General features: G+C 37.1%; 1 protein-coding gene across 1 annotated transcript in view; it reads left to right on the forward strand.

Annotated features, from left to right (window-relative positions):
• STK32C (serine/threonine kinase 32C) overlaps positions 1-23976 on the forward strand; it is an 81617-nt gene that overhangs the window by 41485 nt on the left and 16156 nt on the right. Inside the window, exon 2 of the mRNA XM_053450915.1 lies at positions 1820-1875. Within this exon, the coding sequence (XP_053306890.1) occupies positions 1820-1875 (56 nt within the window). The remainder of the gene's footprint in view (positions 1-1819; positions 1876-23976) is intronic.

The raw sequence follows: 23976 nt of genomic DNA on the forward strand, positions 1-23976 counted from the left end.
TTGAACCTCGAAAAATCTCCAAACTCAAGTAAACAGATCTTTTTTGTACTTGAAAGAGAGCTTGGAAGATACACCAATGTCTAGGTTTTCTGAGGTTGCTTTGTTTGTGACTACTTTTTTGGGATCACTTGGGACATTGCAGAGTTCCTCAAGCCTTTTAAATTTTCTTTTTGAATACATTAAAAATATTTTATATTGCAAATGTACATTTAGTTTGTCATTATCCATAGGTTAGTTGCCTATTAAATTGAAGCTTATTAAAACTATGGCTACTCATCCCTCATTCTTGTTCTTCATCTTCTCTCCTCTATCTTTTCTCTTTCATTGTCTCTCTTTTATCTTCTATCCTTATCCACACCTCCACAGACCATGTTGTGACGTGCCACCAAAATGTCGGTGCTTCAGGTGACATCCTCTCCCCTGATCCTGTAATCAGGGGAGAGGACGTCACCAAAAGGGACACCATTTTGGTGGAAGTTAACCTTAGGGCACCATTTTGGCAGAAGTTCCCACCAGGTTATGAGATATGGATGAAGATAGAAGATAAAAGAGGAATGATGAAAGAAAGAAAATAGAAGATAAAGAGCAAGAAGATGCGGAAGTGAAAGCAGAAGTAGAAGTAGTCAGCAGAGTAGGTAGGGAAACATTTAGGGGAAGTGAGAAAGTGAGTGCTTTTTAAATGCTTTGTGTGTCAATCTGGTCTGGTTTTTGTGCCTTTGTACAAATCACAGAATTTGCTAAAATGTGGTAAATGTGCAAGTTGTAAAAATCCAAATGCACAAGTCTATTGGTTTTTAAACAGAGGAAACTAGAAGAAACAATAGTGTCCTCCACAGTTTAGGGGAGAGCTGGGGGCTTTATGTGCAAAATCAATCATACCTAAAATATTCACTATACAAAAGAAGCCGGGGAAATGTACAGAAGGGAAAACATATGTAGCATACTGAGGTTTAGAAAACAGCCAAATGTATCATTACAAGGTTCAGATCTGTACCAGCTAAGCAACAAACTGGTGGTAACAAGAGGAATGCTTTTGATTTTTGATCACACCATTATTCTTTTTCTTTTATTATTGTGCGTAGCTTATTTTGTACTTCAAGTACATTTTTTGCATGTACTAGTTTGAATCCGTTTTTCAAGCTGAATAATAAAACAACACTGCAAATGGGAACATGTCATTTATGATGAGGCATCTGAGTTCTTAGGATGGTAGCTTGGGAACCACTGTTTTATGCGCTATAAAACAATTTAAAATGCCTTCCAGCAGAATGCAATATATAAAGTAACCCCTAGAGTCCCTGGATGATATCAGATGAATACATGGTTAAATGGGTTTCTGTATCCCAATAGCGCTTGTCCATTCCTATCAGACGTTCACATAAAAAATCTATTGAATCTCAGCTTGTTATGTATGTAGATGTTGTATTTAATGGTTTGTCTGAGTCAAAATTTTTACATTGAAACAACAGCAAGATGCACAGTCTCTCCCATGATACTAGAATGTCCAAAAACGTTCACTTGTATTCTCTTCATGCTTTTTTTCTTCTCAAAACTTGCCAGGAACAAATGCTTAATACATTTTAGAATGATGCTGGTGGCAATAAATGCTATATATAATTCACTGAACTATAGTACATAGTTATTATTATTATTATTATTGTATTTTATTTATATAGCGCCAACAATATACTGTTGCAGACATCATAATGTTAACATTGTTAACAAGTTGTTTTTTGCTTAGTAAATTACAGTTAAATACGGTGACAATCATTTTAAATTATATGAGTTGTATTATTAAAATATTTTTTTTCTCCTTTAGTAAATCTGGATCACTTTCAGATTCTCCGGGCAATTGGCAAGGGAAGTTTTGGCAAGGTAAGGACTATCTTCCTAACTTCAGGGTTGTCATTACTTTTCACATATATTTTGACAATTAACATTGCTGTATGATAAGGAACATTTGTCATAATCAGGAAGCAGACATAAAATGTCATTTGGCCCATTTTTAAGTTAGAAAGTTGGAAAATCAGAATCATTTGTGTCCTCATTGGTTCAAAAGAAAACATAACAGGGACTTTGCATGTGGAGACCACCATGCATTTACAGTCAGGGTGTGAAAACTGGACCATGCTGGGGGGCTATGTGTTGTATCTCAAGAGCTGTATCTTCTCCTTAGCTAAATAATGCATTTTACTTTTTTCTACAGGTTTAATAAATATATACTGAAGTACTTAATAATTACTTTAATGCACATTCTTTGTTGGCATGCCTGACTTGCTTTCAAAGGAGTTAATTTTAATCCTCAATCCATTCCTGGATATCTATACAGTGTATGGCACAGTAGCCGCCATATAAACTTTGTTTTAACAGATTTATTGATTTTTTTAATTTTATGAATTTTATGACAATCCTAAATAAGGGTTCAGCAGACTAGACATCGTGTACTTCACTCAGAGGGTTGTAGATGGAGCCTACAAGGAGAGGTAAAGGCATAATGCTTTGTTGAATACAAGACAAAATCACTGACTGAATAGGATATGAAGTTTTTACAGAGGAAAAATGGGCCAACTAGATGGGCTGCTGTCAGCTTCTATGTTTCTATGTAACATCAGTTTTATAGTAATCTTAAATTGTGGTTTTATTTAAACATGCATCTAAACTTAGAGTTGTTTCTTATAATCAGCACCCCCATAATATGACTAATACAAGATATGCAAGTAACAGAACTGACCAAAACATTGAAATACATATAAGAAAACACAAAAACATATGTCAGCACAGTGATGGTTGACAGAGTTCGTAACTGTTTGCAGCTGGCCCAGGGTGATAATTATCAGTTTTCTACTAAAAAACAATTTGCTTTTGTAATACAACAATTATTGAGTATTAACTGTATGCTTACTGGGTGTAAAAGTACGGGGTTGCTGGCATATTTAATGGTGGCATCAGGGACACCTACATGTTTAAAGGTATATTTATGTAACCTATAATGTTAATAGACTCAACCTATAATTTATTCAGTGATTCATTTGAAGTGAGTTTTGGCCTAATTGTATAGTTTCTAGTCATAATGTTCAACCTTTAAAACAACAATATATGGGTTACTAACACAATCTGTAGCAACATGTATTATATTAAGTTGATGTATTAGAAAAATGGGCAAGCGTAAGGATATGAGCTACTTTAACAAGGGCCACAATGTGAGGGCTAGACTCCAAAACTGCAGCTCTTGTGGGGTGTTCCCGGTCTGCACTGGTCAGTACCTATCAAAAGTGGTCCAAGGAAGGAAAATCGCTGAACCGGCCATAGGTTAACGGACGGTCAAGGCTCATTGATGCACGTGGGCGGAAAAGGCTGGCTAGTGTGGTGAAATCAGACAAGCTACTGTAGCTCAAATTCCTTGTAAAGTTACTGCTAGTTCTGTCAGAACACACAGTACAGTTTGTTGTGTATGGGGCTGCGTAGCTGTCCCCTGTCCACTGCCTACAATGGGCACATAAGCATAAGAACTGGACCACGGACTAATGGCAGAAGGTGGCCTGGTCTGACACATGGCACCAGGATGCATCCATGGAGGCCCCACCTTGCAACTTACAGGACATTAAGGATCTGCTGGTAACATCTTGGTGCCAGATACCACAACACACATTCAGAGGTATAGTGGAGTCCATGTCTCGACAAGTCAGGGCTGTTTTGCCGGCAAAAGAGGGACCTACACTATATTAAGCAGGTGGTCATAATGTTATGGCTCATCAGAATATGTATATATATATATATATATATATATATATATATATATATATATATATATATATATATAGTATATCCGTATAAAATACTAGCTTACCCAGCCAAAGGGAATAGGTCATACAATTACTTGAGCTGTGATGTCAGTGGAGATCAGTGGAGATCTTTCATAGAATAAGGACAATGTGTATTGACTCACAAGATTAACTCATGTCCTTCAAATTCAGTTTTTGTATCCTTCACGAAGAAAAGATATTAGAAATACTACATTACTGTGCTGTTATGAACTATACTCACAATCCTGGCTCTGAACTCTGCAAGCCTCAGCAAAAGTAGCATTTTTATTGTTTTGATTATTCTACTTCTGAAAAGAAAGATGGTTTATGCTCAGTAAGGAGGGAGTCATTTTTATGTTAATTATCCTTGTCTATCTAGGGTTTGGTGTCCTTCAGAGAAAGCGAATCATGAACCAAAAGTGCAAATAAAAAAGATTTCTACAATCCTACACAAGACAGTGTATGGAAATGGGCTTCAGATGCTACGGTACTTAGTGTTCCAATTTTTTCTGTTTTCATTAAGCAAACTAATTTTAATTGGATGACTACACCAACTAATGTCACAAGTTTCTTCGAGACTTTTCGTTCCGGTTATGTTATCTAGACAGTATGCTATTCAACTATTTTGAAGCTCTCGGATTAAGAACAACACAAATATTTATCTGGCTATGATGTCAATTCTCTTTTTTGACAAGTAATTACATATATGTAGTTAAAATTAAAAAACAAATATAATTAAATGTTGTGTATGGTTATAATAGAATTAACTACTCCAGTAGCAACTAAAACTGCCCATGCAATGATTCTTCTTAGCTGGGTAGATGTAGTTTGAAATTTACTGAGACTATAATAAGTGGGGAAAAAAAGCTTTAATTATTTAATAAGGTCTTTAGCTAATTACTATTTATTTTATGATACTGGTGACTTACAGGTGATGTATCTTTATAATAAGGCAGAGTTAGGTAACTGAGTAACCCGAGGCAGAGCCATGGAAGGAGTGGGGGCACTGTGTCATTGCATTGTTTTCAAATGGAAGAGCTCAGTACCAGGTTGTTTAAATTAACAGCAAAACGCCCCCTTGCCTTCAAAGTAAAATACACGGTAACCCCCTGAGGCTGAGGACACATGGGGTAGATTTGAGTTTGGGAGGGGGACGCTGATAGATTCCTGGGGAGACTCCTTGCCCGCCTGCCCGCCCAGGCCCCTCTTATGTCTAAGTCATCCTGTGCTCAATCCCTGTCTGTCTGCTCTAACCAGACTCCCATGAACAAGTCGGCTCATGGCCGAAATGCTCTACATGGCCGGAAATGCTCCATATACTTGCCCGGGACGTAGCTGTAAATCCATGGAACTGTGCGGCTGTGAACCGCGGAGATGCAAGCCGACATTTGAAACTGCATTACTACTACTTGTCCCACCAAGTCACTCTTTTGGGGTTACAATATGCTTGTGGTGGACAACACAGGACCTGGGTTTATCCAGTCGTGGCTATGGAACTCTGGCCAGGCTCTGCGTGGACTATTCCTGGGGACGTTTCTGTTGCTGTCGCTCAGAGTCCTGAGGTCGGATCAAGACGCTTTTTCAAACATAACATCCTCAGACCCTGAGCACTCCATTGGTACCACGGGATTTGCACTGCTCCCTCTGGATGACCCCGAAAATAGTGACTTTTTGTTGGATGGGCATTGCTGGCCATAGAACTGTATGGAGGTACCGGACTGTCTGGTAGTTTATGGGATTATACCCCTGATCCAATTATGTAGTCTGTATAAATGTCTGTGCTGTTCCCAATAAAGTCAGTTCCTGTTTTACCTCAATACGAGTTCTGTCTTGTTATTGGGGTAAGCTTCGTTGCTGTCCTAATCAGGACAGTAAAACGCTGTATTGCTATGTTACAGTGCCACCTAGGTTCCCGAGGAGCGCTGTTTCCTGCTATTTCCATCAGGCATTCGAAGTCCTGTATTCCTGGTGCCTATGGGCAGAAGGAAGCAACGTCTGGCGGGTGTACCCAGTGGAGCTACAGGTCGTTCCCGTCACAAAACCTATTTATCTGAAACCCTGGTCTCTTCCTACTTTCCTTCCCACTAGATCACTTGAGTAGGACTGAAAAACCATATAGTCTTAGTGCCCAGAGAGGTTAAATACTCCCCCCTCCTCCTTATTCAGTTAGTTAAGTTTAAAACATAAAAGCCATAGCAAGTAGATTCCATGGGAATGGATAATCTTACTGCTCAAGTGGATGATTCAGCTAAAGCACTTGATAAAATATAGACCCTCGTTAGCCTTCCTCGAAGATCCATCTGTATCTTTAGTACAGCTGGATCTACCACGGTATGTTTTGTATGTTGTACTATTTAAATAATAACTGCTTCAAAATAATTTTAAAAAATCACAGAAATCCTTCAAGATGTAGAATGATCTTTGCCAAAAAGTCTGTCCGTCCGATTTGAATTTCCAAGCTTCGCTTTTCTTTGCAACAGAACTAAAATGAGTTAAAATTCTAAACACTGTATGGACTGAAATAATGGCAAACTTATCAGGGTGTTTGCTTGCAAAATATGTATCATTGACTCCACTGATTTTAAACATGATGTTTATAGTGCATAAATAGTACGCCCTTTGGTTTAAAAGTGAGTAATGAATGAAAACACCACAAAAAAGTGACAGGAATAAATGAAGACTGCACTGTATGAATTACAGTAATAATGATCAGCTATATAATGCTATAGTAATGCTATATACATTTCACTGCATTTCTGCAGGATACTTAAATGCTAATTTAAGTAGTGATTACTGAATAAATTATATACATTATGCAATCTATAATGCATTTTCAAATTCCGTTAGAGACTGAATAATATTGAATCTGAATCGTACTGCTATGACTCACAGAATGTTGATATTGCACAGCCTTGTGAAACAAAATGTTTACTTTCCATTAACATGGTATTATATGAGAGTTTCACACCTTTCAAGAAACAGAAATAATTTTGCATGTTAGAAACCTCTATTATCTCTTTGTTAAAATAAAAAAACACAGTATAATTATGGTGGTTAAGACTCATTCAGACCAGAGTCCAGACCCCCCCACGGATCGGACTAAAACAAAGCAAAAAGCTCAGAATTTTCATCCAAAATGCGTGGGCCCACTTTCACACTCTCATTCTCTCACAATCTCTCTTTCATGCTCTATAAATGTTTCCCTACCTTCTCTGCTGACCACTTCCACTGACCACTTCTGCTTCTATATTTTTTTCTGTATCCTCTTCACCTTTTTTCTTTTATCTTCTCCCTGGTCTTCTCTCTTCTATCTCATCTACATCATCCTCTCTCAATTGCTAAGCGCACATGTCCTGAATAAAACTATGAGAAAAAAACTTAGGGGAGAGAGGCCTATATCAATAAGACTTTAAAGCCTCTGCACTGGCCCAGGAAACGCAGGCAAGCAGAATGGGGCATTTAGACTGTTGAAGAAGGCTAGAAGGTTATTGGGCATAGGGGAAAAGTGGGACACATATAGGGCAATGACTAGGGAGAGGAGAAAAGAAGCAGACTGAGGATGTGAACATTTATGAGAAAATTTACTGGGTGAGAAAAGAGATTGAGATGTGAAAAGAAAGAGGAAAACAACAGGGAGAGGTGACATTGTCCCTACTACTGTCCCCAATTTTGGTGAATAATCACAGGAATGGAAGGGAGTTGTCTCTTAATGAGTATATACCAGTAATTAGCACGTTGCTATCGGAAAGAACATAGTTAATGACAAATCCGTATCATAAAAATCACACAGAAAAAGCTAGTTACACTTTCACACCAAAAAGAAGCTCCTTTCTTCATTATATTCCACCTTTTTCCAAGTAGATAAAAAAAAACACTAAATAAAATCAGCAATAACCGTGCTAGCAAACTAGCACAATTTGATTTGTGTGTTTTAGTTTGTTCCCTGTATCTTAGCACTGAATATATTCGCTAGGGCTCGCGACCTTGGCAAATCAGCATGCAGCGTAGGATTCTATATAAGCTATCTTGTTTCAGCTAATAGCTCTACCTGTTCATTAGCTGCAGGTGCAGATCTTACTTTCTAGTATATTGTGACGTCCTTTATTGACTACACTACAGTATTAGTGTCATTTTGGATATTTTTGCCAGAGCACAGCAGGTTTAGTCACAAAGCCTGAACTGATAGTTTAATCGTCTACTCTGACGCAGTGATGCAGAAATTGGCCCACCAAATGTTATTAAACTGCACCAAACCCACTAGTGTACTAGAACCCAATACTAGCAAAAAAACATCAAAATACCAAATTGTGGGTAAATAGTGCTGTAGCCTCTACACAACAACATATAAGTAGTACATAAAATCAATACTTGGCTTTTTATATGATTCAGGGGATCCAAAAACATAAAAAAGAAAACACAATAACAGTAATATAGTGTAATATTTCTAGTATGGATAGACGTAGTGAGAAACAAATGCACTCACTAACATCACTTAGCCCATTAAGGTATATGTGCTTTAAGGGAAACTTCAATTTATAAGTGAAGGGATTATATCTTTACGATCATCAGAGTAGTAAATGGTCTGTAACTCCAAATATAAGCAAGTTAGGAGAGTAGGCAGGAAATCAGTAGTATACAAAACAAATAGAACAATTTTAAAAGACTCTTACACAAAAAGTAAAGAGCAGCAAATCACTACAATCCCAGTGGATCTATAATCAGGTTTCCTTGCCTCTGTATAAGAGCTGCCGATGGAAACCAAAAGTTCCTGGATTGTCCAACCATAATGTTGCCTTTAAATCTTCTCAAACAACACGTTTTACTCAAGGATATAATAACCATTGGCTTCCTCAAGGGGCATCCATGATTACTGTTATTGTATTTTCTTTTTCATCTCTTTCTCTTGGATTCCCTGAATAATACAATAAGCTAAGTATTGATTTATATATATATATATATATATATATATGGACCAAAATCTTTGTTGAGTAGGGGAATGCTCATTGTGGCACGTCCTGGTTGGCAGCTAGGCTGTGGCCTGTAGGTTCTTTTACAAACGTTGCTGTGTAGTTGTGGTCCAAGCATATTCTGCTGTCAAAGTAGTGAAGATTGCAACGTTAACTTAAGTGAAATATGAAAAGCTACACAGACCACCCAGTCTAATTGCGGTGTGACTCGGACATTTCTAACTATGCTCTTTCTGAAACCATAAGAAAATAAACTTTAATTCAGGGTTAGGCAATCCTCTAAAATTGTCATTTAAAACTTCACATTGCCAAGTATTTGAAGGCAGGGAATTTCATCTGACAGATAAAGACAGTAACTATTTTCGTGTAATTCCACCTATCTCCACTCCCACACATTTCATCTCTTCAACAGTGGGAATTTAAGCTGTATATACATTGCATAGGTTTACAGGGCTATTTCCATACTTCTGTGGGCTGAGAAAAAATCTTTCCTGCACTATGAAGACAGTTTGTAGCTGGTAAAGTTAACCCATTATAGGTGATCACAAGTACAATTAGTGTTTATGAATCACTTTTTAGAAAATGTTTTTCTGTTTTACTTTTGTTCAGTTGGTTTATATTAACAATAAAAAAAACTTTGTCAGCAGTTTACAATGAGTGAGAATACATTTTGTAGTGCTAATGGAAGATCGGGGTTTTATTTGGTTGTGTTACAACAGTCTCTTTTCCAATGAGTACTAGTGTTGGAAAGAGGTGAGAGATCACAATGCAAAAATAATCTTATCACCCTTTTAAATGTACTGTCATTTTTTTTTGCAAAGAACAAGTTACGTTTGTTATCTCTCCAAACGTGAAAATATCATTATAAGAATAACACAGACCATGAACTTCTCTTAGTGATCATACATAATATGGTTCCACAAGGTTCATTCTGAGTTCCTGAATATCCACATCATGTGGATACATCATTTACAGCTCAACAATTCTGATGATATGGCTTGTTTCCTTAAAAACTAGTATGACAGACCCTACCACAGGGGAGATACTTCCTTTCCTTGCTCTAAAAAACCCTAATATGACTGTAGTTTAGTTATAAACATACCTGGGAATGTCCCAAAGCAGGCTACACAGAGCTCTAGCACTATATGGGGACAGGGTTAGCCACATGAAATGTGTGGTTAGATGTGGACAAGGGTGGGATAGCCTCAGATAACATTAAATGGGTTAGGACTGGAATTGGGCATAGAGTGGGCATGGTGACTCAGAGACCTGGAGACGCAACACTTTACTTGGAGACTCTGTATCAAACCCTGAGAATTCCTACGTACGGTTATAAGATTTCAATTATTTAATCATATGACTACAGTCATTTTCCAGTGTGTCTTGATGTTGATGTGGTTACCAGAAAATAATTTTATAAGATGTACAAGTAAGCAACATGAACTAACAGAGGAACTGGAGCACTGACCTTATAGGATAGTAATACAAAATGCATGGTGTAACGGAACACCAGATAACATCTGTTGAAATTATAAAATAAAACTGCATGTTAGCTAATCATTACTGTTCTGATTGTAACAGCCTGGAGAGCTGAGTTCGTAGGGTACTCTGCCATGGGGTTTATTGATATGTTAGGTGCATGCTGGAGGGGGTGCTGGAGACGTAGTTCACCTAGGGTGCTGGAAAGCCTAGGACCAGCTTTTTCATTATGAACTAAGCAAATCTTTAGGAGACCTTCTAAGGAATATCCACATCAACGTTACTCTAAAAAATCAAGTTTATTTTATAATTTATTACTCATTTCACACAGTTGCTGGCAGATGGTGTCGGGGGTTGTACTCTAACCATCATACAAATATAATTGTCCTGACTCTGGTCCAGCAAAATGCACTCTTGGAGTGCTGCCCATTATCTTGCTTTAATAAACTTAACAATATGTTGTATGGGTATTTTTTTCTTTGCTGCATAAGATTTGGTGCCAATTGTTTTACTACAACTGAGAGCTTAAGTGTACTTTTAGGAATATACTCTGTAATAAATAATTGTTTTTTGAAAGCCTAAGTGCTCCTCTGGCAATTATGGTTTATACTGCATTAACTAATCTGGTTTTGCAACATACACATTTATATTCTTGTTAGAAAGTAAAGTCACATATTTCATATTATAAGAAAAGGTGGTGATGGCTTTGGTCATTTCTATTTCTATTATAAAATATTGTTTCATATTATAAATGGATGAAAATGTTTTATCTTAAGTAAGTTAGCCTAATACAATATTCCGGAGAGTGACCTAGATGCTTTAAAAAAGAAAAGACCTTACATTTTAAGTGATTTAAATTGTATAAAACGGCCAATTCTCCAAAGGCCACAACTGCTGTATGACTGTGCATGCGTACCCACAGTCCTGGATTCTCCCTAGAACACCACGTTTTAGCAACATAGACATATGTCTGTTCTTCACCCACTTTGTATGTGTGCCCTGCGCATTTCCACATGTGCCATTCTATAAAGACTTCTAAACATTGTGAACCTCTGGGCTTAATACATGTATATCCACCAATGCATATCATTCGTAGACTCTGGTAAGATAGTGTCTTCGTGTGTTGGCATTACACTGGATGTAATCATGGTCAGCCTTTGGAACACTAAAGAAATTCTGTATACTTGGGGATGAGGCATATTTGTTATTATATATAACACGTAACAAAAAACATATGTACAAAAACAATCAGAAAAAAAAACTGCTTTGCTAGTTAACATTGTATAATTCTATGTATTTTATATTACCACAAATATACATATACACAAGCTGGGAATAAAAACAGACATTTATTGTGGCCATTTTCTTGTCCACTTGATATATCCTGATATCATCTTTAGGGACATTGTTGAGAATGCATTTGCTAATGTCTTTAGAATACAACTTAATGCAATATATCAGCTATAATAAACATAGTAGCAAAGCCCAGAGTTACTTCCCAGGTACCCTTTAGAACAAAGCCTTTTAACGCCCAAGTCTTAAAATAATTAAAATACTTTAATGTTTGTGTATATCTATATATATATATAGTCTGAATAAGTGTATGTATGTGGGCTGTAGTAGATGGTCTTTAAATCATGAATAGTTTGCCTCCAGCAGCACTTTTCAAACATTAATGTTTCAGTCTTATGGGAAATGGGGTCACGAATGTTTGCTGTTAAAAATTAAACCCTAAATGTGTCATTAACAAATGAAGAGAACCAAGCAGTGGAGTGAATGACACAATCTCAAATAGAAACTTTGATAGCATTGATAACTATTTGGTCCATCTAGGCTACTGTTTTTTCCTAGTGCACTCAAATGTTAATCAGCCCTTGGTCTTGTCTTAGATTCAGGATAGCCATATGCCTATCCCATGCATATTCCTTTACCATATTATGCTGGCAGGCCATTTCACTTGTCTGGACAGGGACGTCTTGCTAGTTTTTATTGAAATAAACATAAACCTGGATTCTAAATGAGTTGCGTTCAGATAACAAAAGGGATCATTGGTATAACAGACAGATCCTTAAGTCAATGAATTTGCAGCTCCTTTAGCATGACCTGGAAGTGGCAATAGGGCCTTTGAAGGTTTGTCCCTTCAACTGTGTTGCTTAGAAAGTGAGATGAATAAATTAAAGAAATACACTCTGGACCTCACAGTTTGTTATAGCCTCAGGCTTGGCACGGTTGTAGGCATCTACAGTGTCCTTTGAAGTCCTCATCACTACATAGCTTTTTTTATCCCTCTGTGTCTTTGTTAAGAGTGGAAAAACTTCTAGGCATTCACCTTCTCTTTTATTTTTGACCTTCTGTTTTCTTAAAGGTTAAAACTATTTTTGTTACAATGGGTACAGAATCATAGTGGTTATAAGAGTGAGCTGCTTTTGACGATTTTTTCTGTAGAAGATCTTGGAATGTAGGCCATTGTGTTATTGTGTGGTAATGATTTTTCGCACACATTCACGTGGTAGAAGCGGTTTTCATTTTACTATCTATTCTTTATGCTATGTTTTCAACACTAAATATTCTGTTTCTGCAAACATCTTTATTCAATATTAATCCAGAGCCAATGCTCTATGTAAACCATCATCTATCCCAGGTGTTGATATGTGTGGGTGGAATATAACTATTTGTTAGGGGTTTAAAGAAAAGCACAATGTATGTAGAAAGTCCAAAACATTAGTTAGCACAAGCTTACATGTATGTATAGGGCCATAACAAGTTCTCTTATATATATATATATCTTTATGCATTGACAGGAATCCATTTGATTCATCTTTGTTCTTTGTTTTATCATTCAGTAGATTTGCCATCATTGACCAAAGTCTTCAACACAATAATTACACATAAGTCAATACCTTAGAATTAAATTTGCCACATTTATCATCACAGCAACAGACCCCTGGCAAAGAGTTATTTTCCACAGTGTACATTCCTTGGGATTTGCTAGGTTTAATGTAGAGTCACCAAGTAAAGCACTGCTTCCCCAAGACTGTCTTCAATATTCGGGCAGAGGAAGCATGTGTAGGCATGCCCACATATTGCTAGTGTTTCCACCTTTTGCCAAGCCATTTCCTGGCAATCTTTCAAGGGTTGCTTCTGAATGGTGAGGATGGCTTGTGTTTAGGGTGTAAGTAAGGGCATACTTACAACAAAAATGTTTTTGCATGTTGTTCATTAGCGAGAAAGGAGAAAAATAAGAAGAAAGTGGAAAAAAGTGATGAAATAAAGAGAAACGGGAGTTAAAAGGGAAAAGATGGAGATGAGAGAAATAGGAAATGAAAGGAGATGAAAGAGAATCAATATAAAAAATAGGAAAGAAGGGAAGAGGAAAAGGAGAGGAGAGGTATAGGATGAGTGGTTGGAAAAGAGTAAAAAGAGGAAAATAGAGGATAGAGACAATCGAGAGAGAGATGAGTGAGACACCTCCAGACAATCACATTAACTCACACAGACACCGTGAGCTGCTGTGCTACTACTGCTGGGTCACATAACTGGATATTATGTGACCACCATCAGCCTCGCCTCTCTTTGGGGACCACCACCAGCCTGGGAGTCTCTGTGACATAAAGAGATAAATCAGGACTTACCTCTTTATTTTAGGATTGTCTTGGTCTGGATGTTCTCCCACAGATGTTCAAGGGAGAACTGCTGGGCCCTGGCTTTCTGGCTGGATGCGGGCAGTCTCCCACAGGAAAAAAAAACAAAACAGATGTCCATTAGTGGTGATCTGTTTATTGCACCTCTTACCTGAGTTTTGTCTAAAGGCTGTCTTGTACTTTCAAGGGATCCATGTATAAAGTGGATATAGAAGCAAAAGGTGATTATTGTTGACCTTATTTGCATTTACCTACCCAGAATCCCTTGTGGTTGTGGCAGCACCATGAGATTTCTGAGGGAAAAGCAAGCCTTCTGGCTTGTCTGGTGTCTGTAGATGAGTGTTTAATAATACTTCTACTACCCCTTAAATTTAAGTGGAAGGATTTCAATCACCTTTACTCACCATAACTTATGTAACGGTATTTCTTGGCTACCCCAAGCCTCAACTATTAAATCATTGTTGCAACCTCATGCTGATGAGTCCTGTGAAGGAAGAAACAGTTAGGCTTTATCTTTATTTGACAAAGTCCATGCAGTTCAAGGGGAACCTCTGGGCCCTGGCCTTCTGGTGGGATCTGGATGGTCTCCCACAAATGTTCAAGGGGGAACTGCTGGGCCCTGGCTTTCTGGCTGGATGTGGGCAGTCTGCCACAGAAAAAAAAACAGATGTCCATGAGTGGTGATCTGTTTATCGCACCTCCTACCTGAGTTTTGTCTAAAGGCTGTCTTGTACTTTCAAGGGATCCATGTATAAAGTGGATATAGAAGCAAAAGGTGATTATTGTTGACCTTATTTGCATTTGCCTACCCCTTGTGGTTGTGGCAGCACCATGAGATTTCTGAGGGAAAAGCAAGCTGTCTGGTGTCTTTAGATAAGTGTTTAATAATGCTTCTACTATATATATATATATATATATATATATATATATATATACACACACACACATACTGGTTACGTGCTTGCCACATAGTTATTGTTACTAAAGTAGGAAAATAGGAACATTTTAATGCTTTATTCTGCATTTTTGCTGTTAATGTTTATTCAGTTCTTAGCCCCTGTACATTGTTTTATTTACAAAAAAGAAAATGTTAAGATTTTTCAAGTGGCTTGTACTGCCTTTGTAATATGACTTTCTAATTGCAAGTGTCTTGCGAGTTCATGTACATGCTGTAATCAAGTGCACACGGTGCTAAGCTATAATTTGCTCACTATTATTATGGGGGTGTACGTTGAAGTTTCAATACATGACTTGATGCCTTGACCCTTCTATAACAAACTCCTGTGTCTATCTGCAAGACACAACCTTTATTTTATGCTGATAGATAGCAATTAACAGTAAATTGTTAGTACAACTGCTGAGACATCTAAATTTGGGCATCTCTGGTTTTCCAGTTCTGATGCTAAACTAGTACCGGTGTAGACAGGCAAACAACATTGTTTCAGATTTTTCTACTATTTGAAAAGTTAACATGGCAGATGTGAAGATGTTTATTTAAAGGCATTGCTCATCTGGCTTTTTTTCGTGGGGGCAACAAAGGCTTCTTAAAGAGCGCCTGTATTAAAAAGACTATGCTAATCGATAGACTTGCAAATATAATTTGTTAACTTGTCATTTTGCAATATTTTTATGCAAAAAGTAACTTGGCTGGGCATGCTACAACTCACAATACACTTACACAGTATCAATAAGACAGTGGTGTTTTCTAGACTAGGCCAACTAGGCCAAGGGTGGCAGTCCCTATGCTCCAAAATTGGGAGCTGATAACCATTTACACTATGGAAGACTCTGGCTAGTCAGCACTGGCTCTATAGCATCCTCTACCTGGCACTGCTCGTTGTTATAAGCATAAAAGATCATATCCCAGCTGCAGAGGTAGGTGCAAGGGCAGTGCCCTGGGACAAGTCTTGGTGAGTGCTAGACCTAAATATACCTCTTCAATAAGAGTTATCAATCAAGTAAAAAAGGCATGCTTAAGACTGGAACTATACTGGCTTCAATAAAAAGGGGCATAGATCGGAACGATCAAATTACATTTTGTGGTTGCAAAGTTGAATTCCCCTTCTTACACTTCAATAAACTTCTTCTGTCTGTACAGACCCTACATAATCCAAATTAAATTGGTGACTACATGGCTACCTCAGGGACAACAGACTATGTGAAAAGCATACAATTTGTGAGAAAGCATTTTATAACTTTACCAGGGGCATAACTAGAAACCAAGGGGCCCTGGTGCGAAAATTCTCCACCGGGCCCCCCAACTTCGATAGCTAATCTGTGCCATCATTGCCCCTTGCCCCCCTTCCAACATACAACATATGCAAACACACAAATTACACACACTTACTCATACTCACCAACACACACTACATCTCACCCCACTTACACGCCCATGCTCACACACAAGTACACACCTATGCTCTCACACACACAAGTACACATCCATGCTCACACACATAAAAGTACACATCCATGCTCACACATATCCATGCTAACATACACATCCATGCTCACACACACAAGTACACATCCATGGTGAAGCACATACACACACGTATACACAATTACACATCCATTCTTACATATATATATATATATATATATATATATATGAGACAGGAAGCAGGGGTCGCACCGTGCACCCTGTAGTTATGCTGGTGAACTTTATCCAAGGACCTTCACTTTGTTGTTCCTCTTTTTTTTTTTAAAGTTTGTGAAATTAGTAAACTCAAATATTAGTAATCATTCTGGAAATCGAGTAAAAAACTTTTCAGTTTTCCACTAACAATCTTTGGTTGGCTATCATTTTTAACCAAGTGTGTGACTGGTGACATGTCAAAACAGGTTTATTTTCAGACAATTGGAAAATACATGGGACATCTACTTCAATATCAATCTGGGACCCAAAAAATTGCTCATTTGAATTAATAATGAAAACATTTTTTAGGTTCAAAGACTGCTTCTGTTGTCATTGATATGCTTTCAAATGTGAAAGAAACAATATTTAAAATATATAAAGCTTATGACTATAGTGACCTCACAATGTACTTGATTACAGAAAACAACAAACACATTGGCTATTATCAATTCTATCCTTCATGTCCTCAATCAAGAATCAAGGGTGATATGAAGTGTAGTTTAATGAACCTGGAGGGGGGTTGACACTTTTCCCATCTCTAAATGTATAGCAGTGTTCATGTGACAAGGACATTCTGCTCCCAGGGCTTACTTACCACATTTGAAGTGGCTGTCACTCACTGTAAACCAATTTACAAGATATTGTCGTGGCTTCCCTTTAATGTACTGTCTTCTCTTAAGATTAGCTCCTATCAGATAAAAAGACTAAAACAGATTGAACAGCAGCTCAAGGACTGTGCTCATTGATGTCTGACTCTGTCCTCTGTTACTGATCTTAGACGGTTCATGTAGCCTGTATCATTACATGGCTGCAGAAACACATTCTAACAATTATTGTAACACATTGACCAATACTACAGTGTGCGTGTCATTTATTTTCTGAGCCTGTGTCCAACTCTGTGGCATATGTTAGCTATAGCTACATATGTAGTTGGAGGAACATATCTTTCAGATTACAAGACATGTACTTTGCTGAGTTTTATACTATAGCTTGCCTCCATTAGTTCTGTATGGGATAGATTTGGTAGTGATTACATTTAAAAAATAATGTTCAAAACTTACCCCTCCCTTTGGTGGAGGGGAGGCCCATCCAAGCACCTTGAAATGTCTGTCCTCCCCTTGGCAATCAAAGGATTCACAACCCATAGGATAAAATGTATGTATGTATGTGTAAGTGTATGGTGTTAGAGTGAGTGGGTGTTTGTATGTGCGTGTTACATGTAGGGGCAAGACATACTGCACCCACTAACACTAGGCTTACCTCCGATCTTGGAATTGGTCCTACTTATGCGCAACTAATGTCTCTTTATTTGCATTTAAATTTGAATATTCTCTGTATTTCAGCTTGCATAATTACACAGAAATCTTCAATTATCCCATACCTTTTAGAATAAATTGATTGTCAGATCTCAAATCTGATTTGCTTAGATGAGCTGATGGAAATAGAATTGCGGAAAATATAGGAAGTAGATTTTCAATTAAGATCTAGTTTCACATTCTAGCATAGTAAGCTATATGCTCCTGGTTGATGTAAAAACAAAATCCCCCATGAGAATATTATTTAATTGAGTGCAACAAAGAACTACAGCGATTATATTTGGCTGAAAGATATACCACTTTATTTTCATATCATATGAAAAAAAAAAAACATCAATTTGTCTTCAGATGTGGCTCGTTCTTTCAGAGCAGGCACTTTATCTGTTTGAGCTTGAAGAGTAGCAGCATATTTACTGTTTTTGACAAACATCCAGCGCTCCAATGAGGCAGATGGCACACATTCTAGAAACATATTTTAATTTCTCAATCTTGATTTCTGCAGTGTTAATGTTCCTCCAAGTAGATTAATAGATTGCGTTATTTTTTAGAACTTTTATACTGTTTGTTGTTTATAATTAAAGTTAACCTCAATATTTCAGATCATAGCTAGTGAGTTTTAATTAATACACATTTTTAAAATAAATTGTAGAGGTCTTTTTTTCCCTTTATTCTGTGTCACCCCGTCTGGTGTCTGTTGCTAGCCTTGAAGCAGTAAACAGTTTTGGAATATGAATTAGATTGCTATTTTTGAAAACAATTTCATGTCCCAGTGAATTCCTAATCCGTTATTAGAAGCAAAGTTTCATTCTATTTATATTTAGATTCTTATTCAATGAAATTCTGCCACCAGTCCAGAGATGGAATTCCAAAGCATTAGATATTTGTTTTGTGTAAATATCTAAATGTCTATGTGTCTGAAATGCAACATTCTGTCTTCTCAGATGTATCACTTAGACAAAGTAGAATGCATACATACAGCACAGGTTGATGACAGATTGATGGGACTTGGGAGTTGTAGGCTCTAGGTTCTTGAGACGATGTAGGAGAATGTGTAATACAGGTAGACGTGATGTAGGGTTGAGGTAGGAAGAGGTTAGAGGTGACCTTGCAGATACAGACACATCAGGAGTTGAGAACCCTGCCCATGAGCTCGCCATCTAGCCTCATGGTACTTTTATACAAAGTTTCTGGCAGGAATGGTGGGTTTATGAGGGCCCTGCTCATGAGCGCACAATCTAAGGGAGTGATCTGGGCAATTGAAACAAAAGGAGGGCTGAAAAGAGGTAGTAGTAGGTCTCTTGTAGCAGCAATTAGGATGTATAAATAAAATTAAGAGAGGGGAGGGTGGGTTAGTGTTTGGATTCTGATGGTGGTTTGCAGAGGGCTTGGAGTGTTTTGGGAAGAGGGGAAGAGAGGAGGAGCTTGAGACAAAGGAATGTGCTTTCCCAAGGTAAACAACATTTGGCCAAAAAAGAAAGAATGTCCCCAATAACATTAATAATAATACAAAGTATGAAGTAGTAAACTTGCTTGCAGATCTGGCAAAGTCCAAGTGTGGTTGAACCTTTTTTGATTCTCACAATGATTCTCTTCAGATGTTTTTTATGGTGGGATGTTGCAGGAAAGCTGCAAGAGGGGAAAGGGGGAAACCTCTAACCATGAGTCTTTATATCCTTTTACAATAAAGGCCGAAGTGATTATCTGCTATGGCAATCTCCACAAGGATGTATGCATAGGTCTCATGCACCAACTGCATTGTATAAAATATAATATAATCCCAGAGAGGTTCTCTTGTAGTTCTGTCACATCATTAAAACACGTGTTCCTGACACTCACGTTTCACTCATGCGTAATAGCATGAAAGAAAACATGGGTTATACGTAGACAAAGCCTGTATTTAGAACCCATGGATAAAGGTGCCACAGAAGCCAAGAAGGCTGGGACTTAACTGTTGGCCCACCATTCCTGCCCAAGCTCTGTCTATTTGGACTGGTCACTCATGTCTCACCTATGCTTATGACTCATATGGATATTTTTGTAAATTGCCCCCTGATTACCCTAAAGTCCTTGATATAGGAATAAAAAAATATATATAAAAAATGATGATTTTGAAATGATTCCTGTTGAAATGCTTTGCCAGGTGTATATTTTATGGCATATATGACAAATATGGTATGACAACAAAGCATTAAATCACAAATCAAAGAAAAACACATATATAGTAATACATTTACAAATCCTAGTATTCCAGGGGATTGCAGAACAGAAATATTGTTTCTCAAGATACCATCCACCCAATCAATACATACTGCTGTCACGGTAGCAAATACATCTGTTAATAAGAAAATGAATGGTGGGATTAGCAAAGCTTTACTCCAGTCATGCTGAGTTGCAATAGCTTTATTGTTTGATTTCATACAGGCAAGTACAAAATTGGAATAAAAATGAAAGTCTACCGGAGAGGTTAATGTTAAAGAACAGGTGTTGTTCTCAGCTATACCGAAGATATACAATGATATCTCTGTAATGGGGATTAATCTATAATCTCTGAATTATTTATTTGAAAAGAATAGGGTAGGGGTTGAACAGAAGTCATTTTGGAGAACTGTAGAAATAGCAATCCACAAATCAATTTAAACTTACTAAGCAATCTTTGCGATGAGCTACATTATGGTATTGCAAGCCTGTTTTCCATTTACATGCATAAATACATTGCCGTAACATTTTTTTCAGGGTAACCTAATACAATAATATGATTTTCCATGTTATGCATACCACTAACTGCAAGTTGTTTTTTTTGTATAACACTTTATTTTCTTTTACTCCAGCCATGGATATCATAGTTTTTTTTTATTTTATTTAAAGTTTCACATAAAAACGACACATAACCAATGTATCAAGTGTAAATAGGATCGTACAGATCAAGTAGTAATACAACAATTATACACTGAAAAGTTGCCATCATGTATCATCGCAAAACTCATAAATCAGAAGGTCTATAAAGCTCCTGATCTACTCCCCAAGAAAGAAAGAGAGAAAGAAGAAAAAAGGAGATATAGTTGAGTAGTCCTTTTGCATGGATGCCCCCATATGCATATGCATTTGCCCCTTTGCCCCAGCTATTTCACGTGATATACTTACTGCCAGTCAGCTCCAGTGCTGGCTTGGTAAGTTTCACAAGGGGTATCTAATGAGACCCCCCTATTTGCCAATCAGTGGCAAGAATCATCAGAACACGGATAAGCCAGGGGACTGCAGCATTTTAATTGCAAATAATGCATTTTTAAGTAATTGCATTCTACTTTGATGAAGCAATCAAAAAGCTGTCACTTAAAAGACACTAAACTGCTATTTTAAGCTAAAAACCTGCCCAGCCAAGCACTTCACATTTTCGCGTTTTCACATTTAGGAAAATAATCAATTTTTAGCAGGCTATTTGAAAAAGGTGATCCACAATTGATAAGAATTTTAGACTCATTTCCTGTTTTATAATCTATGAAAACTTTAAGATCAACTTATATTTTGTAAATGTGGTCACTGGTAGATGTTTAGGCCCATGTTAAAATAATAAATGCTCTATCATAGCCTATGTCCTTCTTGATAGTTCTTTCATGCACAGATATTGTTACAGTTGAATGTGACTCTACAACACTTACAAGCAGCCTAATTTTACTTTTCAATTGTCTTTTAAATCCTTTTGGTTAATATATACTGTTTTTATGTTTTATTTATTAAATGGGTATTGAAGTATTTTACGAAACTTGTAAACATGGTGTAATAACATGGTTGTTACAGGGACACTCCAGTGTCAGATAGGGTCCATTTGACTGACCTGACTTGGCATAGGTTATTTAGGTGTACATGGAAATGCAGGCAAGGTTACCTTCTGCAAGCTTCAAGCGAGAGCATGCAATGACAGCATCCCTTCCTCCATACATACATTTAAAAAACAAATCTTTAATCATAAAATAACTAGAATGGGGTCCATGGACTTCAATGAAGAGTATATACATGCATTCATGTGCAAGCAGTGGCAATTTCATAATCATTTTCTTTTTAATTCTTTCTTATGGATGGCCACTTTACGCGGGCCAAATATAAGGATGCTTTTTTTTTCATTTTATTGAGCAAGCTTTGTGCCAGCCTATACCCAACCTAAGAAAATCCTGTTTTTTTTTTTTAAACAAGCGAGTCCAGTGATCTTTGTGAATATGAGAACCTAGAATGTAAATCCATCCCTGTCAAACTGAAGGACAAATGGCAAACACCCTGACATGAAAGAGGCAACTGAGCCACGAGCATTTTGTGTTGGTGTTCCTGACTCAATGGACTTTTTAATAGTATTATTTAAATGGGCCTACTGCCCGTTGAGCTTGACAACCTTAAATGAAATGCATTTTTTCATAGTTCATCTATACTCTTTATATTAATTTCCATACGTTTTCCAGAAACAAGTTTATAATATTGTGATACGTATATTTCCATAACTGTTTTCCTCTGTATTACCTTTGGGTAATAGAACTGTTATATTAATATTAGACTTTTTTATTTCTTCTTGATATTTTGCTAAAATAATTTGGTTACGATACTGTCTTTTTTTCTCATCCTCTCCAATCAAGATACTGATAAAACTTTTAGAAAGTCCAATCTTTTTTTTTGCAATTTAGATACTTTAGATATAAAGTGTTTTGCAATTAGCTTCACTCTATTTTGCAGTGAGGTTTCCATTTTAGATTTCAGCTAATCCTGATTGCAATCTTGCTACCCTGTTTCCTTAATTCCTAAAATCACTCTCTTCACAGACACCTGTACCGTTAATTAACAAGTTCAGCTCCTGCTTGCATATCTTTTTTACATCATCAAATCAGTGTTTTTTTACAGGTACAATGTTTGAAAATGGTGGGATGGATGTACTGATGCTTCACTGGTGTCATCAGATCTTCTAATGTTATGTGTGCACATTACTGGTGTCTGACAAATTGGGAGAGGTTGCGGCAGAACACTAGGCAACATAAGGGTGCTATCACCGGGGTGTCATTGTTTGCCTTTTTGAGGGTCTTAAATCAATGATGCACCACCGCCATTCTTTTTTCTTGATTTGTGTTTGTGTCATTAAAACATTAATATGCCCCCAAGGGTCAAATATTAAAAAAATTCATGACCCCATAAAGGAGTTATTTAATGTAATATACACAGGCAATCCCAGTTAGTTACTGGTATATTTACCTTTGTAGCGTATAGGTAATTCACCAGTCACAATTATAATAATAGTTTTATTAGAAGGTTGGTTAGAAAAATGGTTGAGAGTGTGGTAGCTCCAGTTTAACGTTGATAAATGTAAAATAATGCACTTGGGATGTACAAATCCCAAGGCGAAATATAGCACTATTCTGTCAGTCTCAAGAGAGGAGCAGGACTTAGCAGTAATTATTTCTTAGGAAAGCAGGCAATGCAATAAAGTGTCAGAAAACGCAAGCAGGCTTCTGGGTTGTATAGCGAGGTGATTATGTCACTTTACATATCTCTGGTCAGGCCTCACCTAGAGTATTGTATGTAGTTCTGGAGACCCTGTCAGGATATTGACATTTTGCAGAGAGTTCAGAGGAGGGCTATAAGATGGTGAATGGTTGGAAGGATAAAAATTATCCAGAAAGACTAAGAGATCTCATTATGTATAGCTTGGAGTAAATTCAAATTCTTTAAAATGGCATAAACATAAATGGTAGAATGATTACACAAATACAAAGGTCTCTAACATTTTATGTGCATATTATTATTTTTAAATATTTAATTCATGCTATTTGGTCCTGATAATGAATTGAATTTTACCTTTTTGAGTTCTGTTAAGTTTTTGTCAATATCTTAACCACTTAACCAGCATTGGCATCATAAGTTTGGTGGCACCAAATAGAATGCCATGAACTTACCATTGGCATACATAGGGGGAAGTACTTTTAAGCACGTTACTTATCATTGTGATCAATTATTGTGCTTATATACTTTTGAACATGATAGTTACATACAGTATTACTTGCAGAGCACCACTCGCATTACTGACACTGCCTCACATTTGCAAAATTCTACAATTAGAAGTCATTGCTTATTCACATACAGCTCATCAGCCCAAATGCC

The sequence above is a fragment of the Spea bombifrons genome, chromosome 11 (assembly GCF_027358695.1).
Source record: "Spea bombifrons isolate aSpeBom1 chromosome 11, aSpeBom1.2.pri, whole genome shotgun sequence".
Classification (NCBI taxonomy): domain Eukaryota; kingdom Metazoa; phylum Chordata; class Amphibia; order Anura; family Pelobatidae; genus Spea; species Spea bombifrons.